General features: G+C 47.2%; 3 protein-coding genes across 5 annotated transcripts; 2 read left to right on the forward strand and 1 right to left on the reverse strand.

Annotated features, from left to right (window-relative positions):
* Nucleotides 1-1,491: 1,491 nt before the first annotated feature.
* On the forward strand, nt 1,492-5,048 carry LOC120651924 (zinc finger HIT domain-containing protein 2-like). 3 transcript variants are annotated; one of them, XM_039929562.1, is made up of 5 exons: nt 1,492-1,750; nt 1,891-1,963; nt 2,871-3,024; nt 3,456-3,497; nt 3,980-5,048. In XM_039929562.1, exons 1-5 carry the CDS (start codon nt 1,653-1,655, stop codon nt 4,852-4,854), a joined length of 1,242 nt encoding a protein of 413 aa, XP_039785496.1. In that variant the 5' UTR covers nt 1,492-1,652; the 3' UTR covers nt 4,855-5,048. The 3 variants fall into 3 exon arrangements, with proteins under 3 accessions (XP_039785496.1, XP_039785497.1, XP_039785498.1); XM_039929563.1 differs by lacking the exon at nt 3,456-3,497 and having other exon boundaries at nt 1,502-1,750; XM_039929564.1 differs by lacking the exon at nt 1,492-1,750 and having other exon boundaries at nt 1,944-1,963; nt 2,051-3,024.
* Nucleotides 5,049-5,698: 650 nt separating this feature from the next.
* Nucleotides 5,699-10,249, forward strand: LOC120651926 (plant UBX domain-containing protein 10-like). The gene is made up of 4 exons (XM_039929565.1): nt 5,699-6,683; nt 8,784-8,954; nt 9,305-9,508; nt 9,744-10,249. Exons 1-4 carry the CDS (start codon nt 5,874-5,876, stop codon nt 9,972-9,974), a joined length of 1,416 nt encoding a protein of 471 aa, XP_039785499.1. The 5' UTR covers nt 5,699-5,873; the 3' UTR covers nt 9,975-10,249.
* A 4,884-nt stretch (nt 10,250-15,133) lies between these two features.
* On the reverse strand, nt 15,134-18,555 carry LOC120648068 (protein FAR1-RELATED SEQUENCE 5-like). The gene is made up of 4 exons (XM_039924837.1): nt 18,170-18,555; nt 17,127-18,067; nt 15,592-15,728; nt 15,134-15,202 (listed from the first exon to the last, which is right to left on the reverse strand). The coding sequence occupies exons 1-4, from the start codon at nt 18,553-18,555 to the stop codon at nt 15,134-15,136; spliced, it is 1,533 nt and encodes a 510-aa protein (XP_039780771.1).
* Between the last annotated feature and the right edge of the window lie 538 nt (nt 18,556-19,093).

The following is a 19,093-nucleotide window of genomic DNA, read 5'->3' on the forward strand; positions in this document are numbered from 1 at the left end:
AAAGCTTCGAAACAAGATCAAATTTGGATGACTTTTTTAGAATATTTTTTTAAACGCGGAACAATTTTTTTAAAACGGGAACAATTGTTCGAGCAATAGAAGAAGATATTCCGTTTTATGTAATAGACTAAGGTACCGTTTGGATGTTGGCATTGGAGCCTGGAATCGGAAATTGGAATTCGCTGGCACCAATGCCACCGTTTGGATGTCACTGGAATTGCAAATCGGAAACGGAGCCAATGCCACACGGCATTGGCTTCACTTGCCCGCACCCTTGACCAAATCGGAGCCCCGCACCTCAGTATTGCGATGCATTTGACCCGGCGCCGCTGGTCCTCTCCTCCCCCAGTCCCTCTCCATCCGCCAGTCGCGCCACCGTCCCTCTCCATCCGCCGGCCGCGCCACCGCCCCTCTCCATCTGCTGGCACGCCACCCCGCCCTCCCTCTCCTTCATTCCGTCGGCGGGCCGCGCCCCTTCTCCTCCTCCTCCTACTACTCGTCTTCCTCATGGCCTGCGCCCTTCCTCTCCCTCCTCCCGTCCGACGCCCCTCCCTGCCTCCCACCACAGCGGGCCACGTGGCACCCCTCCCCTGCCTCCCTCCGCGGCGAGCCGCGTGGCGCCCCTCCCCTACCTCCCCCCGCGGCGAGCTGCGCGGTGCCTCTCCCTGTGCCGCCCCTCCGCCAGGCGCCCCTCCCCTGCCTCCCTCCGTGGCGAGCCGCGCGGGCGCCCCTCCCTTCTGCCTCCCTCCCCGGCGAGCCCCGCGGTGCAACCCGTCTTGGAGCAGCGGCGGCCGGCGAAGCCCGACCCCTCCCGTCCTTTCTCTCTCTCAGTTGAGCTATGGCTGGGGTGGAGCCGTGGAGTTGAGCGTGGAGAGACGAGACGTTCATAAGTTTACCGTAGCAATTTTATATGTATCCAAACAGCTGATTTGGTATTGCATCCCATTTCCAATATTGGTCTGATTTGGTATTGGAACCAATTCAATGCCAAGCCCTCCAATATCTATATCCAAATGGACCCTAATAGTTTGACTTGCGAACTGAGTGTAGCTCAACCGGTAAGGTTCCTTGTGGTGGAACCTATCCACCAGAGTTCGAGTCCTTGACTTAGCACTGGTGCTCGCATTTTTTTGGATTTTTTTCAGAATTTAACTAGCGCTACTCTTTCAGAGGTATTCGACAGGCTCAGTCTCTCGGAGGTGCTCATAGGGGTAGAGTTTTATGCGTGTATTCATAGGAGTGAGTGTGTGTATGTTTGTGAGCGTCTGCGTCTATACGGTATTTCGCAAAAAAATAAAATAATAGTTTGACTTCTAATCACACGCGTCTCCTAATATTTTAGTTTTTTTTAGAAACCAACGACGGGTCAGTCGGGCCAGGCTATTTCGCATGGTCCACAACAACAGTGTGGGCCGTTTCAAAAAAATTTCACCTGCATGCTTGGGGATCAGCCCAAAGCCTAAAAACTTTGTATACTGTTCGGCCATCTCCAAATAGGCCCAGCACACGTGCCCCTTCTTCTTCACCGCCAAGCAATCGAGAAAGCTCCCCCCTCCCCCGGCACGCCGGGGAGAAGCAAAGCAAAGCGAGCCCCGCCTTTGAGAGAGATCGAGTGATAAGTGCAAGAGCAGAGGCACCGCGCGCGCGCGGCGATGGAGAGGGACGTCGTGGTCTCCGACACCGCGGCCACCGGGTCCTCGTCTTCGCCGTCCGCCGCCTCCTTCGCCGCTACCAGGGTCATCTGCCGCGTGTGAGCCCCGCCTCCCCCCCCCCCCCCCCCCATACGGGCTCCTCCTTTCCTGCTGCCGCGAAGCGTCGGGGTCCACGGCGGCCGGTGGCAACTGCCTGCGAGAGTGCTAACGCGTGCCTCTGTGTGTCGCTCGCTTGCAGGTGCCAGAAGCAGTTCGCGCAGTACACCTGCCCCCGCTGCAACTCCCGGTACTGCTCGCTCCCGTGCTACAAGGTGCGGCCTCCACTCGGTTCTCGTCTGATCTGGTTCGCGTCCTCGCGTCTCAGGGATTGTAGAATAGCGTTCTGATTTCTCTTTCAGGATGCTTGCATACCCGGGTTGCCTTCTGCCGACGCCCATAAGGTGTTCGTCGAATTGCCACAGTGATTTTGAAAGCTTCTAGACAAGACAGGCTCTGACAGAGAATTGTCAATGACACACACTACAATTTCTTGTGATTCACGCTACCTGCAGGGGAATTATTAGCTTTGCCGTATCTATTTGGTGCTCTACTAAACCAATGGCCACAACGAATCCCGATTCCAGTGTTTAATGAAAGTCATTGTAGAAGGCTAGAAGCTGAAACGCTGCTTTGCTGTGCTGGAATTTAACAATACGAATTTACTAGATTGATGGACTAAAAGACCAATCCAAAAGTGTTAAAAAAAGTTTATATATTATAGTTTCCAATTTCTGTGTCCCCTTAGTGAATCTCTCCTCGTATTCAACAGTTGGGTTATTTTGGTGCATTAGAGCACAATCTTTGGATCAGCTAACATCTCAAGTGACAATAAGTTGTAAAAGCTCATCGGAGGTCTAATTGCCGGCCTGACTGATCAATATGTCCGTTTTAGATTTCCAATCAGTTTTTGAAAGAAAATATTTGTTTGTTCATGCAAAACAAGCTTCCAATTTATGCAACTGCTTGTGCTGGGTTCTAATGTACTGTTCGAAACCAAGAGAGTGAGAAACAGAGACATGCTTTTTGTTCATTGAAGCTGTCAAGTTTGTGTGCCTTCTTTTCAATGCTCACAGATGAGAAGGAATATTGGTGTTTGCAGTGATTGGAACTAATTTTGCACTGCAGGGCCTTCTTTTCTTGATATCACTTCAAATAATTTTTGTAATTCTTGTCTCATAGGGGCATAGCCTTCAATGCACTGAATCCTTCATGCGTGAGAATGTTATGGATGAGCTTAAGCAGATGCAACCTGAAGATGAATCAAAGAAAAAGATGATAGATATCCTTAAGCGGCTCCACTTGGAAGAAGAGATGGACTCGGATGGTGAAGATGGTATGTTTTGTGTGCTATGTGCGTATGCTGTTGTTCTGTCTTCTTTTTTATATAAAAATAAAATACTAGGGGTTCACATAATTGTAGCCTTTTTCTTTGTGCCTCTGTGTATGCCGTTGTTATATCTTCTTCTTCTATATAGAAATACTAGAGGTTCGCATAATTGCAGCCTTTTCTATTACTATCACTGCTAAGGAGGATACTAAAACTTAGAATTTCTCCATGCACAGTATGCTGCAATCATGGTTTTGTACATCAGTTTACCTGGTTATAGCTTGTTATTAAGTTATGATGACTTGTCTGTTCTGAATTTATTTCCTGTTAGTAACTATGGATAGATTATTTGTCATCTTGTACATTGTTGGTCGTGCATATTGCTATCTTAAACCAGTGAGATTTATTTTGCCATGTTAAACTTTTGTGTCCTGCAGAGTCAATGTTATCGGAGGAGCTTATTCAAAAAGTCATGTCTGGTATGTTATGTTTAATACTTTTCGTGCTGTTCTAAATGTGAAAACACAGTAGGCTCTCCCAGTAGTATAGTAGGTTCTTTAGTATTTATGAAAGTGCCGGTGTTCTTTAAACAATCTTACCTTCTTCTTAGTCATTGTAATTCTTGATGTGCATTTTAGCTGCAAATTCAACATTAACCTGCTGAATTTTCCTTGATAATTAATTAGGTTCGAATAATGGTGTTTGGTGGTAACTTAAGTTATTTGTTCTGATATTTCCTTCTGTCCATTGGTTTCATGATTTATGTTTCTAGAATGCAGTATAGCAGTATCCATGTTATGTTCATTTTACTCATTTTTCCATCCACATATTTGGTGATACCTATGCCCTTATCATTTCAGGCTGCAATGTGTGTTAGAAGCATTAAATATTGCAATGTACGCCAGGTTTTTGTATGGGTCTCTTATTGGGCACATATTTCTCCTTTCTTTCTACCATACAGGGGAAGAAATAAAGATCGAAGACCTCTCTGATGATGAAGTCAAACGATTTCGACGAGCTCTGGCCTCAGGTGAACTCAGCAAGATGATTGAGCCATGGACACCATGGTGGAAAAAGCCATCTGCTAGATTGATAACCCTTAGTCCTGATGGAAGCCAGCTTATCAGACAAGTGAGGGAAGAAGACACTGCCACATCAGGTCCAATGACTGACCAAGAGCCAGTCACCATCAATGAAATCCCAGAAGGGCCAGAATCTCCTCTCCCAGCGCTGAAACAGCTAACAAGGGCGGAGCCATCGCCTCTGCTTGCCGTTCACTTGGTTGACATTCTGTACAGTTACTGCTTCACGCTTCGGCTCTACAACGGTGATTGGCACTCTGATCCTTTGGGTGCTTCCACTGTTGCCCTATCTATGTCTAAAGTCATGGGGGAGGATGCTAAGCCTGAGACAGTACCTGAAGCACTGACGGCTTGCATAGAGGAGACATGCTCACCTGCTTACAGGCACACAGGTGGTTTCAGGTTTGCTATCGGGCTTCTGGATGATATCATCTCCATTCTGTCCTTGGGACACAACGTGCTTGTCTGCGCGCTAAGTGACTTCCATCGACTCATTGAAGCTGGTAAGAGCATGCTCAAGGTGGAGAAAGTGGGCAAGACGGAGAGCGCGCAGAGCTCTTCGAAGCTTCGTGGTGCAGCTAGGAAGCTATTCTTCATGACTTGTTGGGTCCATGAGCAGCCGGAAGAGGCTTGGCCGCCTTTAGCTCGCATTGTCGAAGTACAAAAAGCATCTCTCGAGGAGTTGGACACTGGGAATCGGAAGACGGATATAAAGAGCAAGCAGCAATCCAAGGTTCTTATCGAGGAGCTGTAGGCGTGTGGATTTACTGCTAGATTGCAACTCTGTGTACCCTTCCTATCTCGCAGGCTGAATCCATCCAACGAGTTCACCTTGTAATGCAGTGGTTTGTGCATACACTCTAATTTTGTTGAAGAAATTTGTATACATATCTGAAATCCTGTTTAAAGTGATCCTAACCGATGCATCAAGTTTGCTTTTGTTCGTTATGATGCTTGTTCTTGTGTAAAGATGCGGGCTGAGCTTAATCCCAGCGTTGGAGATGCTGCAGTCCTGAAGTTCACAGGACTTCGAAACACTGCATGTCTCGTCCGTCATTTTCACACTGTGTTCTGCTAGCTACTTTTTCAGCCAACTAATAATATTTTCTCTCACATCAGCATCAATTACCAACCAATCAGCAATAATTTTTTTTCACAACAAACAAGCCGCCGCCAGCAAGAACAGAGAGTGTGAAACCAATGGGAATTGTGGCAATTACCCCGTCGTTTATTTGCAGGGCTAGATTTTCAGCTTTATGGAACAGAGTAGACTAGGAGCCAGGATCGCAGACGGCAGGTACGCGGCAGGTCGTGACTCGTGACAAGCTTCGGACAGTGGCAATCGGCCAGCTGTCGGCAGGACGTGTCGCAAAATCGAAGCAAATGGAGTAGAACCATACTATCGTGTTTCGTTACGAAATAGATTTCCTCCAAAACGGAGTATATTTATGAACAAATCGGCTTTTATATAGTAGTATCTCTGAAATTTCATCATCGTTCTCGGGTCGAAAAGGGGAGGAAAAACGGACGCGTGTTCGCGCAGTTGCAGTAAAAAGATTCCCCAGTGGCGGCACGCTGTTTCCGTCTCGCGGCGGGGCGGCCCGAGGGGAAGAGGAGAGCAGACGTCAGCACTGACCCGTCTCCCTCCCGGTCCCGGCTCCCGCAACTGCATCTCTCGCGTCTTCTCGCCTCTCCCTACTTCCTAACCACCACCGCCACCGCCGTCCCCAATCCCCAAACCCTAGCCCCGCCCCGCCCTCGCCGCCGGCGGCCATGGCCGAGACCGTCGACGACAAGGTCAGCTACTTCCAGGCCGTCACCGGCATCTCCGACCCGGACCTCTGCACGGAGATCCTCGCCGCGCACAACTGGGACCTACAGGTCGCCGTGTCCTCCATCACCGCCAACCCCTCCTCGCCCTCCGCCTCCGCCTCCACGTCCTCGCGCGAGCAGGGCCCGTCCGCCCCGCTGGCAGATGCGGAGTTCGTCGCTCCCCCGCCGCCGATGCCGATGCCGCCGGCGCCCCAGCAACAGCAGCAGCAGCAGCCGGGGATCGCGTGGAAGCTGGTGACGCTCCCCTTCTACGTGGTCTCTGGAGGGCTCGGCCTCGTCGCCGGCACCTTCCGCTTCGGCGCCTGGGTCGCTGGGGGCGTGCTGTCCCGCTCCCTCTCCCTCCTCGGCCTCGCGGGGCAGGCCGGCGGCGACCGCCTGCTCGAGCTGCCGCCGTCCGCCGCTGAGGCGGCTGAATTCGTCGCGGAGTTCGAGCGCGAGTTCGGCGCCGGCCGCGGCCCGCGCTTCGTGGCCGAGGGGTTCGCCGACGCGCTGCAGCGAGCGCAGCGGGAGTTCAAGCTCCTATTCGTTTATCTCCACTCTCCTGATCACCCGGATACCCCTGCCTTCTGTGGGGGCTGCCTCTGCGCCGAACCCGTCGCGGCCTTCATAGATGAGAACTTCGTTGCGTGGGGCGGTAGCATCAGAAGGACCGAAGGGTTCAAGATGAGTAACAGCCTGAACGCGTCGAGGTTCCCCTTTTGCGCTGTGGTCATGGCTTCTACGAACCAAAGAATCATGCTATTGCAGCAGGTATGGTGTTGAAATTGACTCCTATTTGTGCTCTAAATAAGTTCAAACTTTCATCTAGTTTGGATTTAGCTACTGTGCTAAGTGGATTTTGGATTTTTTTTTTGTTCTAATCAATAGAACATCAACGATAATGAATGTATGCGTGTGAAACCATTAGATCCAGTGGACTTAGATCGGCAGTGCTTACCATTGTTGCTAGATATTAATGTCTTGAATATGCGTGTTGTAGACTTTAGATCGCTTAGTTTCTGAATTAGAGTATCACTGTGCTTTTGGACTTGAGGCTGTTTGTAGTAAGAAAGGATAATGTTGCTTGCTTGCTGCCTCCTGCTAGATAGTGTAGTTAGATTGTTTTGAAAGTGTTTATGTTGCCATAACTGAATTATGGATTTGGAGTGTTTGCAGTTTAGTTTCTTGAGCTAGATGTTATATTCCTATTTGAGATAGCAGCTGTAACAACTGTAATGTTGCCTCTGTAAGGGAACACTTTGTATTCCGTACCTTTAGTTAGGTATGCATGCATGTCAAGTGATCTGTGTATAACATTTTTGGCTGTGTTCATGCTGCGGAATGGTATTTGAAACTGGAGTTGATAGTCTATATTGGACAAGGGAATATAGTTTTCTTTATTTGTCATCACCAGGTTTTCACTCCCTTGTTTTTGTTCCTGATTTCAAATTCCTTGGAATAATCTCTGCGGAGTAAAATTGGTGGGATTCGCACATCCATCAATTCCAAATCCTGAAACCCTTCAATCTATATCCACCAACCAAACAAGGGAAACATTAGCCTAGCTGCTGATTCCCATTGTCCACCCACCAATTTGCAGAAGGCCTTATTGCAGATCACTGGATGCCACTTACATGATGCTTCTCTAACTTCACTCAGTTGGAATTTTGTGTGATAATCTTATGTATTTTTGCTGCAACTGCTCAAGAGTCATGATACAGAAGCTGATCTGGTGATATTTTATACTGTAAGAATTTGAGCAAAGCACTACTAATGTGGTACTCTCCTGAGTCGTCTTAGCATAGCCGGTCCCAAGCCCGGGTAAAGGAGGAGGGTTGCGTTAGGTTTTGGCAAACCAGCATAAAAAATAGCCACTCTAATGGAGTTCTTGAGCGGGTCGATAATGTAAAGAGGGGTAGAGGTAGACCTAAACTGACGTGGGATGAGTCGGTCAAGAGAGACATTAAGGATTGAAATATCTCTAAAGAGATAGCTTTGGATAGGAGCGCTTGGAGACTAGCTATCAATGTGCCTGAACCTTGAACTTATTTCTTTCGGGTTTCATCTCTAGTCTACCCCAACTTGTTTGGGAAAAAAAGGCTATGTTGTTGTTGTTGTTGTTGTTGTATTACTAATGTGGTACTGACTATATGAGTTTGCATCTGATTGCAATTAGTGTGTGATATATGTTCTCTAGATGTCTGAATTGATATATGAAAAAATCAATCTGGTTCATGTTATTCACATGGTCCAAGCAGCTAACTGCTGAATAGACTGCACACTGCTGGTAAATAAGTCCATTAGTTTCGTTATTCGCACATTAATGCATGTCCTGTAGTTTTTGGACCTGATTTCTGATTATGCATTGTTGCTTCATCATTATAATCCCTCCCAATCCTCTTCAATCCCCTCCAAACTGAAAAAGCCTTAATGGCAGATGCTACATCTGGTTAGCATTGGTGTGACTTTAATCAGTGCTGCCTAAATATCTAGTTTTACGACAAAATTTTATTTCAGATTCTTATGTTCCCCTTTCCTGCATTTACAAAGTACTAATGCTAATGCCTCTGAAGCTTGAGAAGATTATAAATCTGACATCATTTTTTCAAAAGATTGATCTCCTTGCATTAGTGAGCACTAATAGTCTAATGATTGATGGACGCAAAGCTTTCAGGCTTGAGGTCTTGCTATTGTTTAGTAATGTTTGTGTGGCTGTATGGTATATATTTGGCTCGTAAAACTGCTGAATATATTTGTTATACCACATCAAGTTGATCTGTATTGGGGTAGTAAAACTGTCAAAATTGTTTGTTCTCTTACCATTTAGAGTTGATCAGTATTGCTTATGTATGTTACACTCATCTTCCAAAGGTTGAAGGGCCTAAATCACCTGAAGAGATGATAACAATTCTTCAACGGGTAGTTGAAGAGTGTGCTACATCACTCGTTGCTGCCAGGATCGAAGCTGAAGAGAGACTAAATAACCAGCGTTTACGTGAAGAGCAAGATGCTGCCTACAGAGCTGCACTTGAAGCTGACCAGGTATCCTAAGCTATACAGGAATTGTGCACATTACATTACTGATATTTGATAGTAGAAAAGTACGTCCTATATATTTTGAAGGAATGCATGGTGGGGTTGGTCAACAATGTGGGGTGGAGGGTGGTTATATGGATTGTCTTATTTATATGTGAGAACATTTCATTTTTTGTCTAGTGAAGGAAATTGTACCTTCAAGTCTTATTTGTCCACTGTATACTATCCTATGAATCTATGACACATCAATTATGGTGCAAACTTACGCAGAGGATAGAAACATGATCCGGATTTTCTGCTAGTATTCGATTTTCGCCTGTTAGTGCTTATAACACTTCTTTATTGCAAATTACCAGGCCAGGGAACGGGAAAGGCTAGAGGAACTGGAAAGACGTGAAAGAGAGGCGGCAGAAGCTGAGAGAAAACGTAAAGAGGAAGAGGAAGCTCTAGCGAGGGCTGCCCAAGAAGCAGCTGAAAAGGAAGCTGCTCTTGCAAGGAGAAGGCAAGAGAAAGCCATGGCTCTTGGAGCCGAACCTGATAAAGGGCCTGGTGTTACTCGGGTATGTTTAGCATTCTTTAGTTGTCTCTTTTGACGACCTTTTTTCAATTCGTACTCTAGGATAATATGCTCACCTTGATGTCATTCTGTTCTTGAAGCATTTTTCCTATTTTGAAATGACATTTGCCTACTCCCACCCTTCTTTTCTGAATGGAGTTAGTATTCCTAGCGGTAATGGTGTATTCATGTATGCGAATTCCTGTGAAACTGACAGGTTGCATTCTGATTATGTGCAGGTTCTCATAAGATTTCCGACTGGAGAACGCAAAGAGAGGAGATTCCACAGCTCTGCCCCCATCACTTCGCTCTATGACTACGTTGATTCTTTGGATTGCTTGGAAGCAGAGAAGTACAGCCTAGTTTCGAATTTCCCACGGGTCACATACGGTCCAGAGAAGCACTCCCTGACGCTGGAACAAGCAGGCTTGCATCCACAGGCGAGCCTGTTTATCGAGATAGAACAATGATGTTGTAAGTTCCGAAAACCAAAACTCGCAAGTATAGGTGCTCCTTTTTCGAATTTGTTCAGCAACAGTTAAGGATTTCGAGATGTATTACACCACTAGGTGCATCCTTCTTTTGTACTCGGTTCATTCAATAAATTCACCTTCACCATGTATCAGTTACCGCAGCTAGGTCTTGTAGTTGTTAAAAGTAGTGACTACATTCGTCAGCCCTAGGTAGGTACCAATCGAAACTGAAAGGTTTGTAGCTACAAATGATTGCTCCCTTTCTCGTTTAACGTTCCCCGTTCCAGTTAATAATACGAATACGAATCGCGCACTCTTCTGCAACTGTGAGCTCACAACTGGTGGGTTGGTGTGTGGGAAATAATACAGGCTGAATGGCAGAGCTTCGGTTTCCAAGAAGTTGAAATACAGGAATAGCATATTGAGCGTACCATCTAATTTTGTCACAAACTCGAAAAGATCAGAAGAGGTCCTAACTACTGCATGCATTCCAAACTACAGGATGTTTTAGTTTTGTCCCTAGTTAAATATTTTTGAAGTTTAAGTTTGTAGAAAAGTATATTAAGACCTACAACTCTAAATAAATGCACTACCGGTGACATACTTTATGATGGATTTACTAAAAACTAGTAGTTGTTAGTATAGGTGTTGGTGCATTTTTTTTAAAAAAAACTTTGATCAAAGTTACTCCCTCCATTGCAAAAGGACTGTTTTAGCCTTTAAAATCTGTCCCACAAGAAGTGTTTGTTAAGCATGCCGGAAGATACATCTAACTAAAATAAAATAATGGCATATAAAAAACAATGTTGAAATAACCCTAAGGTTAGCATGAGCAAAAGATTGGTTCGCCAACACGAGGATTGTGGTTCATCGGAATTGTCTCGGTGTGTTGGTGGGGGTTGGGGGGCAGCCTCATCGGATATTGCATCAGAAATTCACTGAAAAGTCTGCGCTCGGTCCAACAGGCAGTCAGCATGAGTGTCTGCGAACCTCGGTAAGTAGAGAAAAAGCCATTGATGGGTGGAATGGGCTATCAGTGCAGTCGAGATTAAAAGTCTATCTTCGTCACTGGATAAATAACCCGGTATAAAGTTGAGACTAAAAGTTTATCTTGGTCACCGGGTAAATAATCCAATATGAAGAGAATCTTTTGGTAGCATGTGGTGTTTCCACCCTATACGAAAGCGTACGAACTCAAAAGATAAAAGAGTCAAAAGTCACGCAAAATACGTGTGCATCCGGTGCGCGAATTCAAACTTATGATCTCTTATCTCTTATGGCGCGGAAGCACCTTACTATCTCACCTATACAAGTAACACTTGTGATGAGAAGAGAAATGCTTTATTTTTAAAGCAACTCGTGGAGGACAGTTTAGTACTAGATGGTAACATCAATCGGTACTAGACTATACATTAATACCGAGTGGTGTTATCTATTTGTACTAATGTAGGTGGAGGTATTAGTATCGGTGGTAACACCAAACTGTACTAATATGTAGATCACCAACCAATAAGGCCCGTGGACTTTTCCATTCGCTCTAAAATACCAGTAGTAAGAAAACTTGATACTAAAGCTAGAATTAGTACCCGTCTTCTTACAAACAATATTTTTTAGAGGGTCTGATAGCATGTTTTCTAGTAGCGTAAATCAATGAATGCTCATACAAGTAAGCGGAACAACGAAGCATGCTTGGAGTTTCAGCAGCAGACCTAGCGCTGGAGGAACTATCGGAGATAGGAGCAGATTGGTAGGTGGCGCAATCTACTGTGTGATGCGGGGCTGTTTGGATTAAAACTTTAGTCTCATCATATCCGGTATTCGGATATCAATTATTAATATTAAATATAAAATAATATAAACTAATTATATAAATTGAGGCCAATTCACAAAACGAATATAGCAAACTTAATTAGTTCATAATTCGATCATAATATGCTAAGTAAATATGTGCTAATAAAGAATATTTTTTTCTATAAATGTGGTCAAAGTTTGTCAAATTTAACGTATAACAAATCTAATACGATATGTAAATAAAAATAGAGAAAATATCATACAGTAATACCTTAATTGTGCATGATAACTAATACGTAATGACTATACTAGACAAATACACATATCCTGAACTTAAATAAACAATATATGCTTCAGTCACACGTCACACCTTAATACTCTCACCTCCCTCCCTCCCCCCGGGGAGTCTATTCCCCGCATATGCGAGGGGGGACAAACGCATCGCAGAAGATTTCTCACGCCGCTCCCCCGCCATCCGCCGCCTCCCCAAGCTCCGGCGCCGCCCCCGGCGCCTCCGCTGCCGCCCTCCACCGCCGCCAACCCTAACCAAGCTCGTCGCCACCACGCCGCCGGCTTCTTCTCGCCCCCGCCGCCACCCGCCGCCCACCGGGGGTCCTACCCCGGCCGGCCGGCGGCGCTCCCGCGCCGCCTCGCCCTCCGCCGGCCGAACCGTCGCCGCCGCCCGTCCTCCGCCGCCCGGGGCCCCTCCTCTTCTATCGCCGGCGGCCATGGAGCTCCCCGAACCCAGGTAACCCGGAACCCTAAAGCTTCGCCGCCTCCCTCCACCACCCAGGCCGCCGGCGACCTCGCCGGCGGCCGCTCCCCCCACCTACCACCCCTCCCCTCCCCGACCACCCCCACCCCCTCCCCAAGCTCCGGCCGCCGTTTACCTCAACGGAGAAGATGAACAGGAGCCACGACGCCCTCTTCTACGATGGATCGATAGGAAATCGCATATGCGATAAATAGATCCCCCCCCCCCCGCCCTCTTCCGTGGGCTTTGAAAAAATAATTTATGTTTCAAAAATCGCCTCGTCTCCTCAATCTCCCCTCATTTTAAGTCGGTACTGGTACGGACCTGGATCCTGTGCAGTTACTACTGCTACTGTAAGTTATACATTCCCTCCATCTGAACCATCGAAGAGGCCAACAATGGTTAAGATTGGACCTTTTCTTTTGGGAAATTTGTCCATGGGACATTGCAAAAGTAGGGTTTTGTATGCAACACATCATCAAAGTTAAATTTGTCTGCAGCACATTGCAAAAGAGTTCTTTGGTCCGCAACACACCACTGCAAATAAACTAATCATTTTCGGCTGGGAGAAGAGGTAAAAAGTCTTATTTGCCCTTGACCCCACCTGTCATCTTCCTCTCCCTCTCTTTTGCCTCTGCTGTCCTCTCTTTTTCTTCCCCACTAAGCTGCTGCTGCCTGAGCTCCGGCCACCACCGGGGCGGTGGCGCGCGCGGAGCACGACAGCGGGCGCGGTGGGGCAGTGGGCTCGCGAGACGGCTGCGCGCGCGGCAAGGCGGCGGGCGCACAGCGGCGGAGGAGCACGGCGGCGGGCGCGCGCGGCGGAGGAGCATGGCGGCGGGCTTCCATCGCCAGGCGCACGGGCGGATCTCGGCGGCCGGATCTGCTCCTCCTCCGGCCGGGCCCCTCCTCCCCAGCTGCTCGAAATCCGGCGCGGCGGTCGCGTGTCCTGGCTCCTCCTCGACCTCCGTCCCTTGCTCGAGCTCAGAGGCCATGGCAGCGGCAGCCATGGCGGGCCTCGAGCTCGGGCCCTAGCGGCGCGTGGAGGCCATTGCGGGATGGAGGCTGCGACGGCGCGCAGCGCGGCGGCTGGTGGCCGGTTGTCTCCTACTTCCCCGTCGATGAGGCGGATCCAGGCGGCCGCAGCGCGTGCTCCATGGGTGCCGGGGGCTACCCGCGACGTGCGCTCGATGGGCGCCGGGGACGGGACCCCAGCTCCTCCATGGGCTCCGGCCTCCTCGGGTCCGGCGACCTCCCTGCTGCCGCGCGCCTCCTCCTCGGGTCCGACGACCTGCCCCGCCGCAATGTCGTCACGCACTCCTCCGTCCTCGCCGCGTTCCTCCGCGCGGGCTACCCGTGGCGCGCGCTCCTCCACCTCAGCTCCTCCATGGGATGCCACCTCCGAGCTCCTCCATGGACACCGGAGAGGGGGGAGGGGTCGAGCGCGCGCAGCCCCAACCTGCGCCGCCCGAGGCCCACTGCCCCGCCGTAGTGGCCGTCGCGCCTCCGCCGGAGTGGTCCCATGGTGCCGCGCCCTGCTCGTTGTGAGAGGAAAGGGATAGGGCTCGCCATGCCCCACCGTCTGCCCCGCGCGCGGCGTGGTCCCGTGGCGAGCGCGCCGTCTGCGGAAGGGAGGGAATAGCGGGAGAAGGAAGAAAGAGAAGGGAAAGAAGATGACAAGTGGGCCCAAGGGCAAAATGGTCTTTTTACACCATCTCTAAGCTAAAATTGATTATTATACTCAGCATGGTGTGTTGGAGACAAAATTACAATTTTACGATGTGTTGGAGACAAATTTAGCTTTCACGATGTGCTTCATACAAAACCAATCTTTCAGAGTGTCCTAGATACAAATTTCCCTTTTCTTTTCTACCAGGTTTCATCCCCAACTTGTACTGTTAGCCACCGGTACTTAGAAAAAAAATACAACAAGGAACATAGAAGATATAAATGTTACAATGAAATTAAATACAATAATATTATCTGTATTTTACTGAAAATTAAGAATTTAATGCCCTTTAAATTTATATCACCAAAAGAGCATATGTTAAGCTGAGATCTTTTTACATGTATGCAGTCCCTCCATCTGAACCATCGAAGAGGCCAACAATGGTTAAGATTGGACCTTTTCTTTTCTACCAGGTTTCATCCCCAACTTGTACTATTAGCCACCGGTACTTAGAAAAAAAAACAACAAGGAACATAGAAGATATAAATGTTACAATGAAATTAAATACAATAATATTATCTGTATTTTATTGAAAATTGAGAATTTAATGCCCTTTAAATTTATATCACCAAAAGAGCATATGTTAAGCTGAGATCCTTTTACATGTACTAAGGTTCTCTATTGCTATTGATATACAAAAGCTTGCTTCACCAGTAGCAGACTTGCATTCACAAAAGAGGCAATACCATTTGCTTAACCCAAAAGAGCATATGGTAGTCTAGGAATATAATAAGGTTCACTTTGCCTAATTCATATACAAAAGACTTGCATCAACCATAGCAGCCCAGGCTCAAGTACACGGCCTGCAAAAAAAACAATTATAGATGATGATTTTTCAAGACCATTTGACCTGCATAATTGACCTATACTTACACTGAAGCTTTTCTAAAACTGCCATCCATCTATCTCTTCCAAGAAGTGAGGATTGCTAACATCTTGAACAACATTTGAACTCTGAAAAGAGAGGGATACAGAGAGATAGAAACATAAAGAAGAAAATAGCATGGTCAAATCAAATATTGAAATGCTATTCTTATATAAACAGAGAAGTACAGAAAAGTTTACACAGTCTGCCAGCATACCATTAAAACTTCATTAAAACTATGAATTGATTCATATGCTTGCAATTGAGGTATATGACTTCCACATTCTTCATGTTGCACATGCTTGCTCTTTTTTTCTTGTTTGATTTTTTCTTCCTTTTCTTAGTAAGTTTGTCAATTCAAGTCTTCTTTCGTTTTGATCCACCTTTTTGCTTTTCTTTCTTCTTTAGACCAACGATATTGTTCAGGCAAGCTGATTTACTAACTGTAAATGCTGTCTAGCCAAGTTGATTTACTAACTTTTAGTCTCATAGCATTAAATGTTTCTTCAAAATCTTCCTTTTGTTCATACTGATACATGCAGGAGCTGAAATCTAACAGGATGCTTGATTCTTCCTCGTCCTCAGACTCTTCATCTTGAGAATTCAAGTGTTTAACTGCATTTTGTGATATATGCCATGTACACAAACAATGACATGCTGAAAGGATCTTAAGATGCCTAGAGGGGGGGTGAATAGGCAATCTGCAATTTAAAACACTTAACAAAAATGTGAGACATAGACTAGACCGGATACTCCGGGTATAGGCCCGGATACTCCGGGTTTTGTGATCCGGAGTATCCGGAGATATATCCGGAGTCTCCGGGTATGAATGACCTGAAAGAAAACTGCAAGAATCTGTGTATGAAAAGTAGATCGAGTTAAAGTAAGAGTACCAGTGGTTCCTTAAGGTTGATATCCAACAAACAAAACTTACTAGAAACTTGTGAGAGAATAGATCGAGCTCAAACCCTAGAAATGAAGTCTCACAAGCATATAGCAAAGAAATCAAGTAAACTAACACAAAGGAGATAAGGATTTGTTTCTCGAAGTTCACACCCGAAGGTGCTACGTCTCCGTTGAGGAAGGATTCGAGAGACGGTGCTCAAGAACCCCTATGCTCCTCTTCCAAGGGCGAGATCACCTCTCAAGCCCAAGGTTACTTACTATGGATTCCTCGGCGAGGAATGGAGATTACAAACTTCTTGTGCAGCTCACAATCTTGGTTGAGCAATTACAAGCACGCCTAGCCGTCTAGGGGCACAAGGCTCCAAGAGTAACAAACTTGAATCCACGGGCTTGACCAAAACCAAGTGCTCAAGAGATGGAAATGAGGCTCAATAGCACTAATCCTTGCTCTTGCTTGCTTCTCACTCAAATCCCTCAAGGGAATCACTCAAGAATGGAGAAGGGAGAGTGAGAGAGCTCTTTTTGGCTTAGGTTTGAGTTCAGCTTGTAAAAATGGCAAGAGTAGAGGCTGGAAGGGTATGGAGGGGGTATATATACTCTTCAGCCCAAAAATAGCCGTTGGGCGAAAGGGTACCCGGAGACTCCGGGTATATGCCCGGAGACTCCGGGCAACCCTGACTTTTCAGCCCGGAAACAGCACCCGGACACTCCGGGCAATGAGGTCCGGAGTATCCGGCCCTATACCCGGAGTATCCGGGTAAGGCAGGGGAAAACTTCGGTTTATGGCTCTTTTGAGGTGTTTTGTGGCTCACAAGTGTTTGTATAGGTTCTCTTGAGCACAAGATCTAAATCGAAACCCTTGAACCAAGTCCCTCTTGATAGTACGGCGTTCCTATACTCAAATTTCAAATTCAAAATCTAATTTCTTGAGTAAACTTGAACTCCGCTTTTTCATTTCCTTTTTGAGGGTCATATATCGTCACTTGATTCACTTATACATGTTCACCACCTGCACACATGCTCAATTACATGATTAAATACACATGTGTTTTGTCATTAACCACCAAAACCCACTTAGGGGGCCTAGATCACTTTCACATGCATTACTGAAGACCTCAGCCACTGCCTTTCCCATAGCAATATCTTGGTCAGTGAAAATTGTTTGAGGTTGCTTTTGATTATGTGTTGACAAAAAAGCATTGAACATCCACTTGAAAGACTCAAATGTCTCATCATACATCAAAGCTGCACCAAAAACTACTGTCTCTCTAAACTGGTTGAAACCTACAAACATGTCAAATGGTATATATTCTTTGTTGGTTCCAAAGGTAGTGTCGAATGTAATGACATCACCAAAGTGAGCATAGTCCACAATCATCTTTGCATCAGCCCAAAATATATTTGCTATCTGTTCTTCACAATCCATTTGTATTGCATACTGAAATGAGGGATTCTCCACCACTTTATCTTGAAAATATTTTAGCAAACTTCCAGCCTCACCATACAACATCTCTCTTTGGCGTTTAGTACGCATATAATTTTTATGATCACGGTGGGTATATCCAAGGTTAGCTGATCCACCAACATACCGACCAAGAAACTCATGGGCTGCTTTAGGTGCAATACCCGAATCATCAGCCACTTCAATGTCAATAGCTTGATGCTTAGAAATGTTTCTCTGTGACGGCATCAGATGACTAGTTTGTGCAGTTTGAAGAATGTGGTTGTGCTCAACAAATAGATCATGCACCTTGTAGGTTCCATTTTCTCTTTCCAAAGTAATTCCCATGCGAACTCTGCAGCCTGTTCTTGTATTAGCTCGATTACGCTTGCCAACACAAAACCTTTTATTTTCAGCCCGAGAACCCTGATTGGAACAAACAAACCTACTTGATGTCACTAATCCATCAAGGTTACTTGTGTTCGTGTAACACTTTCGAACATCAAAACCCATCCGACCACCATATGTGACCCAAAAGTTCCAAGCTTCATCAAAGCTACTGGATACCATATCAAGTTGTGGAATCCAAAAAGGAGTCACAACCATCCTGCAATTATGCATACTACAATGATAAATTGGATTTCCTCATTCACGATAATAATTCACCTACACATAATTACAAAAACTAGTAACTATATAGAGTACAAACCTTGTAGGCGATTCCTCGACCACCTGCTGGGCGCCCTCCATGGCACCATGGCTCGCTGCTGTTCTGACACTTGCCGGCACACTCTGCGCTATAGGAGATTGCACAGGGGCGCGGCCGTGCGGTGGCTGTGCAGCGTCGGCCTTCTTCGTCGTCGTTGCAGGCATCTCGCTCGGCACCGGCGTCGCCGCAGCTGTGCTTCCATAAGCAGCAGGAGGACGGCGCTGGAGGATGGCCGCTCCGTCGTGCCCACGAGCAGGAGCAGGAGCAGCGCTGGTGCGTCCATAAGTCGTCGCACGAAGAGGTGGCGGAGGAGCAATGGCTTCGGCGACAGATGGAGGAGGAGGTGGGGCGCGATTTGTAGATGGAGGAAACTCGGGAGGTTCCATGGTTGTCGGGTACCACGATTAGGGACACCCTAACCAGGGTACTAAGGTCACCCTAAAAAACGCAAACACATGTTAGGCAACTGGGCCCACGAAGGCCCACGGCCTCCTTCCAATCTAGAAGAAAGGAAAGGACTCAAAGAAGCGATCTCCGCCTCGCTCGAGGGCTCCCGTTGAGACCCTCGACTGCGCCCCGCATCTCTGCCTCGCTCGAGGGTAGCGAATCTCCCCTCGAGCGGGCAGCGCATCTCCGCCTCGCTCGAGGCCACACCTCGGCGCAAAGGACAAACGGGCCTGCCGCTCACCCGCCCGTCGTACGAAGGCATTAAAGGCCAACCACTCCTCCACATCGCCCAGGACAGACGGCGTCAGGCCGCCATTCCTCACAGTGGCTGTGACCGGAGTCCCGTCCGCCAACTCCGGTCACTGCTCCGCCATCCTGGATGCTGTGGTAGTACTGTGGAACTTGCGACGCGGGACAAGATAGGCTTGGCACTGCTCCCGTCACTATTCTGCCAACTCCGGCCGTCCGGACTCCACC

Source organism: Panicum virgatum, chromosome 9K, assembly GCF_016808335.1.
Source record: "Panicum virgatum strain AP13 chromosome 9K, P.virgatum_v5, whole genome shotgun sequence".
Classification (NCBI taxonomy): Eukaryota; Viridiplantae; Streptophyta; class Magnoliopsida; order Poales; family Poaceae; genus Panicum; species Panicum virgatum.

Bases quoted from the DNA above. Each gene is read 5' to 3' on its own strand.
- LOC120651926 (XM_039929565.1), top strand. From the start codon at position 5,874: ATGGCCGAGACCGTCGACGACAAGGTCAGCTACTTCCAGGCCGTCACC. The intron at 8,955-9,304 runs GTATCCTAAGCT...GCAAATTACCAG, and splicing joins CTGCACTTGAAGCTGACCAG to GCCAGGGAACGGGAAAGGCT. The intron at 9,509-9,743 runs GTATGTTTAGCA...GATTATGTGCAG, and splicing joins AAGGGCCTGGTGTTACTCGG to GTTCTCATAAGATTTCCGAC.
- LOC120648068 (XM_039924837.1), bottom strand. From the start codon at position 18,555: ATGGAACCTCCCGAGTTTCCTCCATCTACAAATCGCGCCCCACCTCCT. The intron at 18,068-18,169 runs GTTTGTACTCTA...GCATAATTGCAG, and splicing joins GTCGAGGAATCGCCTACAAG to GATGGTTGTGACTCCTTTTT. The intron at 15,203-15,591 runs GTTAGTAAATCA...CTCTCTTTTCAG, and splicing joins TTAATGCTATGAGACTAAAA to AGTTCAAATGTTGTTCAAGA.
- LOC120651924 (XM_039929562.1), top strand. From the start codon at position 1,653: ATGGAGAGGGACGTCGTGGTCTCCGACACCGCGGCCACCGGGTCCTCG. The intron at 1,751-1,890 runs GTGAGCCCCGCC...GCTCGCTTGCAG, and splicing joins ACCAGGGTCATCTGCCGCGT to GTGCCAGAAGCAGTTCGCGC. The intron at 1,964-2,870 runs GTGCGGCCTCCA...CTTGTCTCATAG, and splicing joins GCTCGCTCCCGTGCTACAAG to GGGCATAGCCTTCAATGCAC.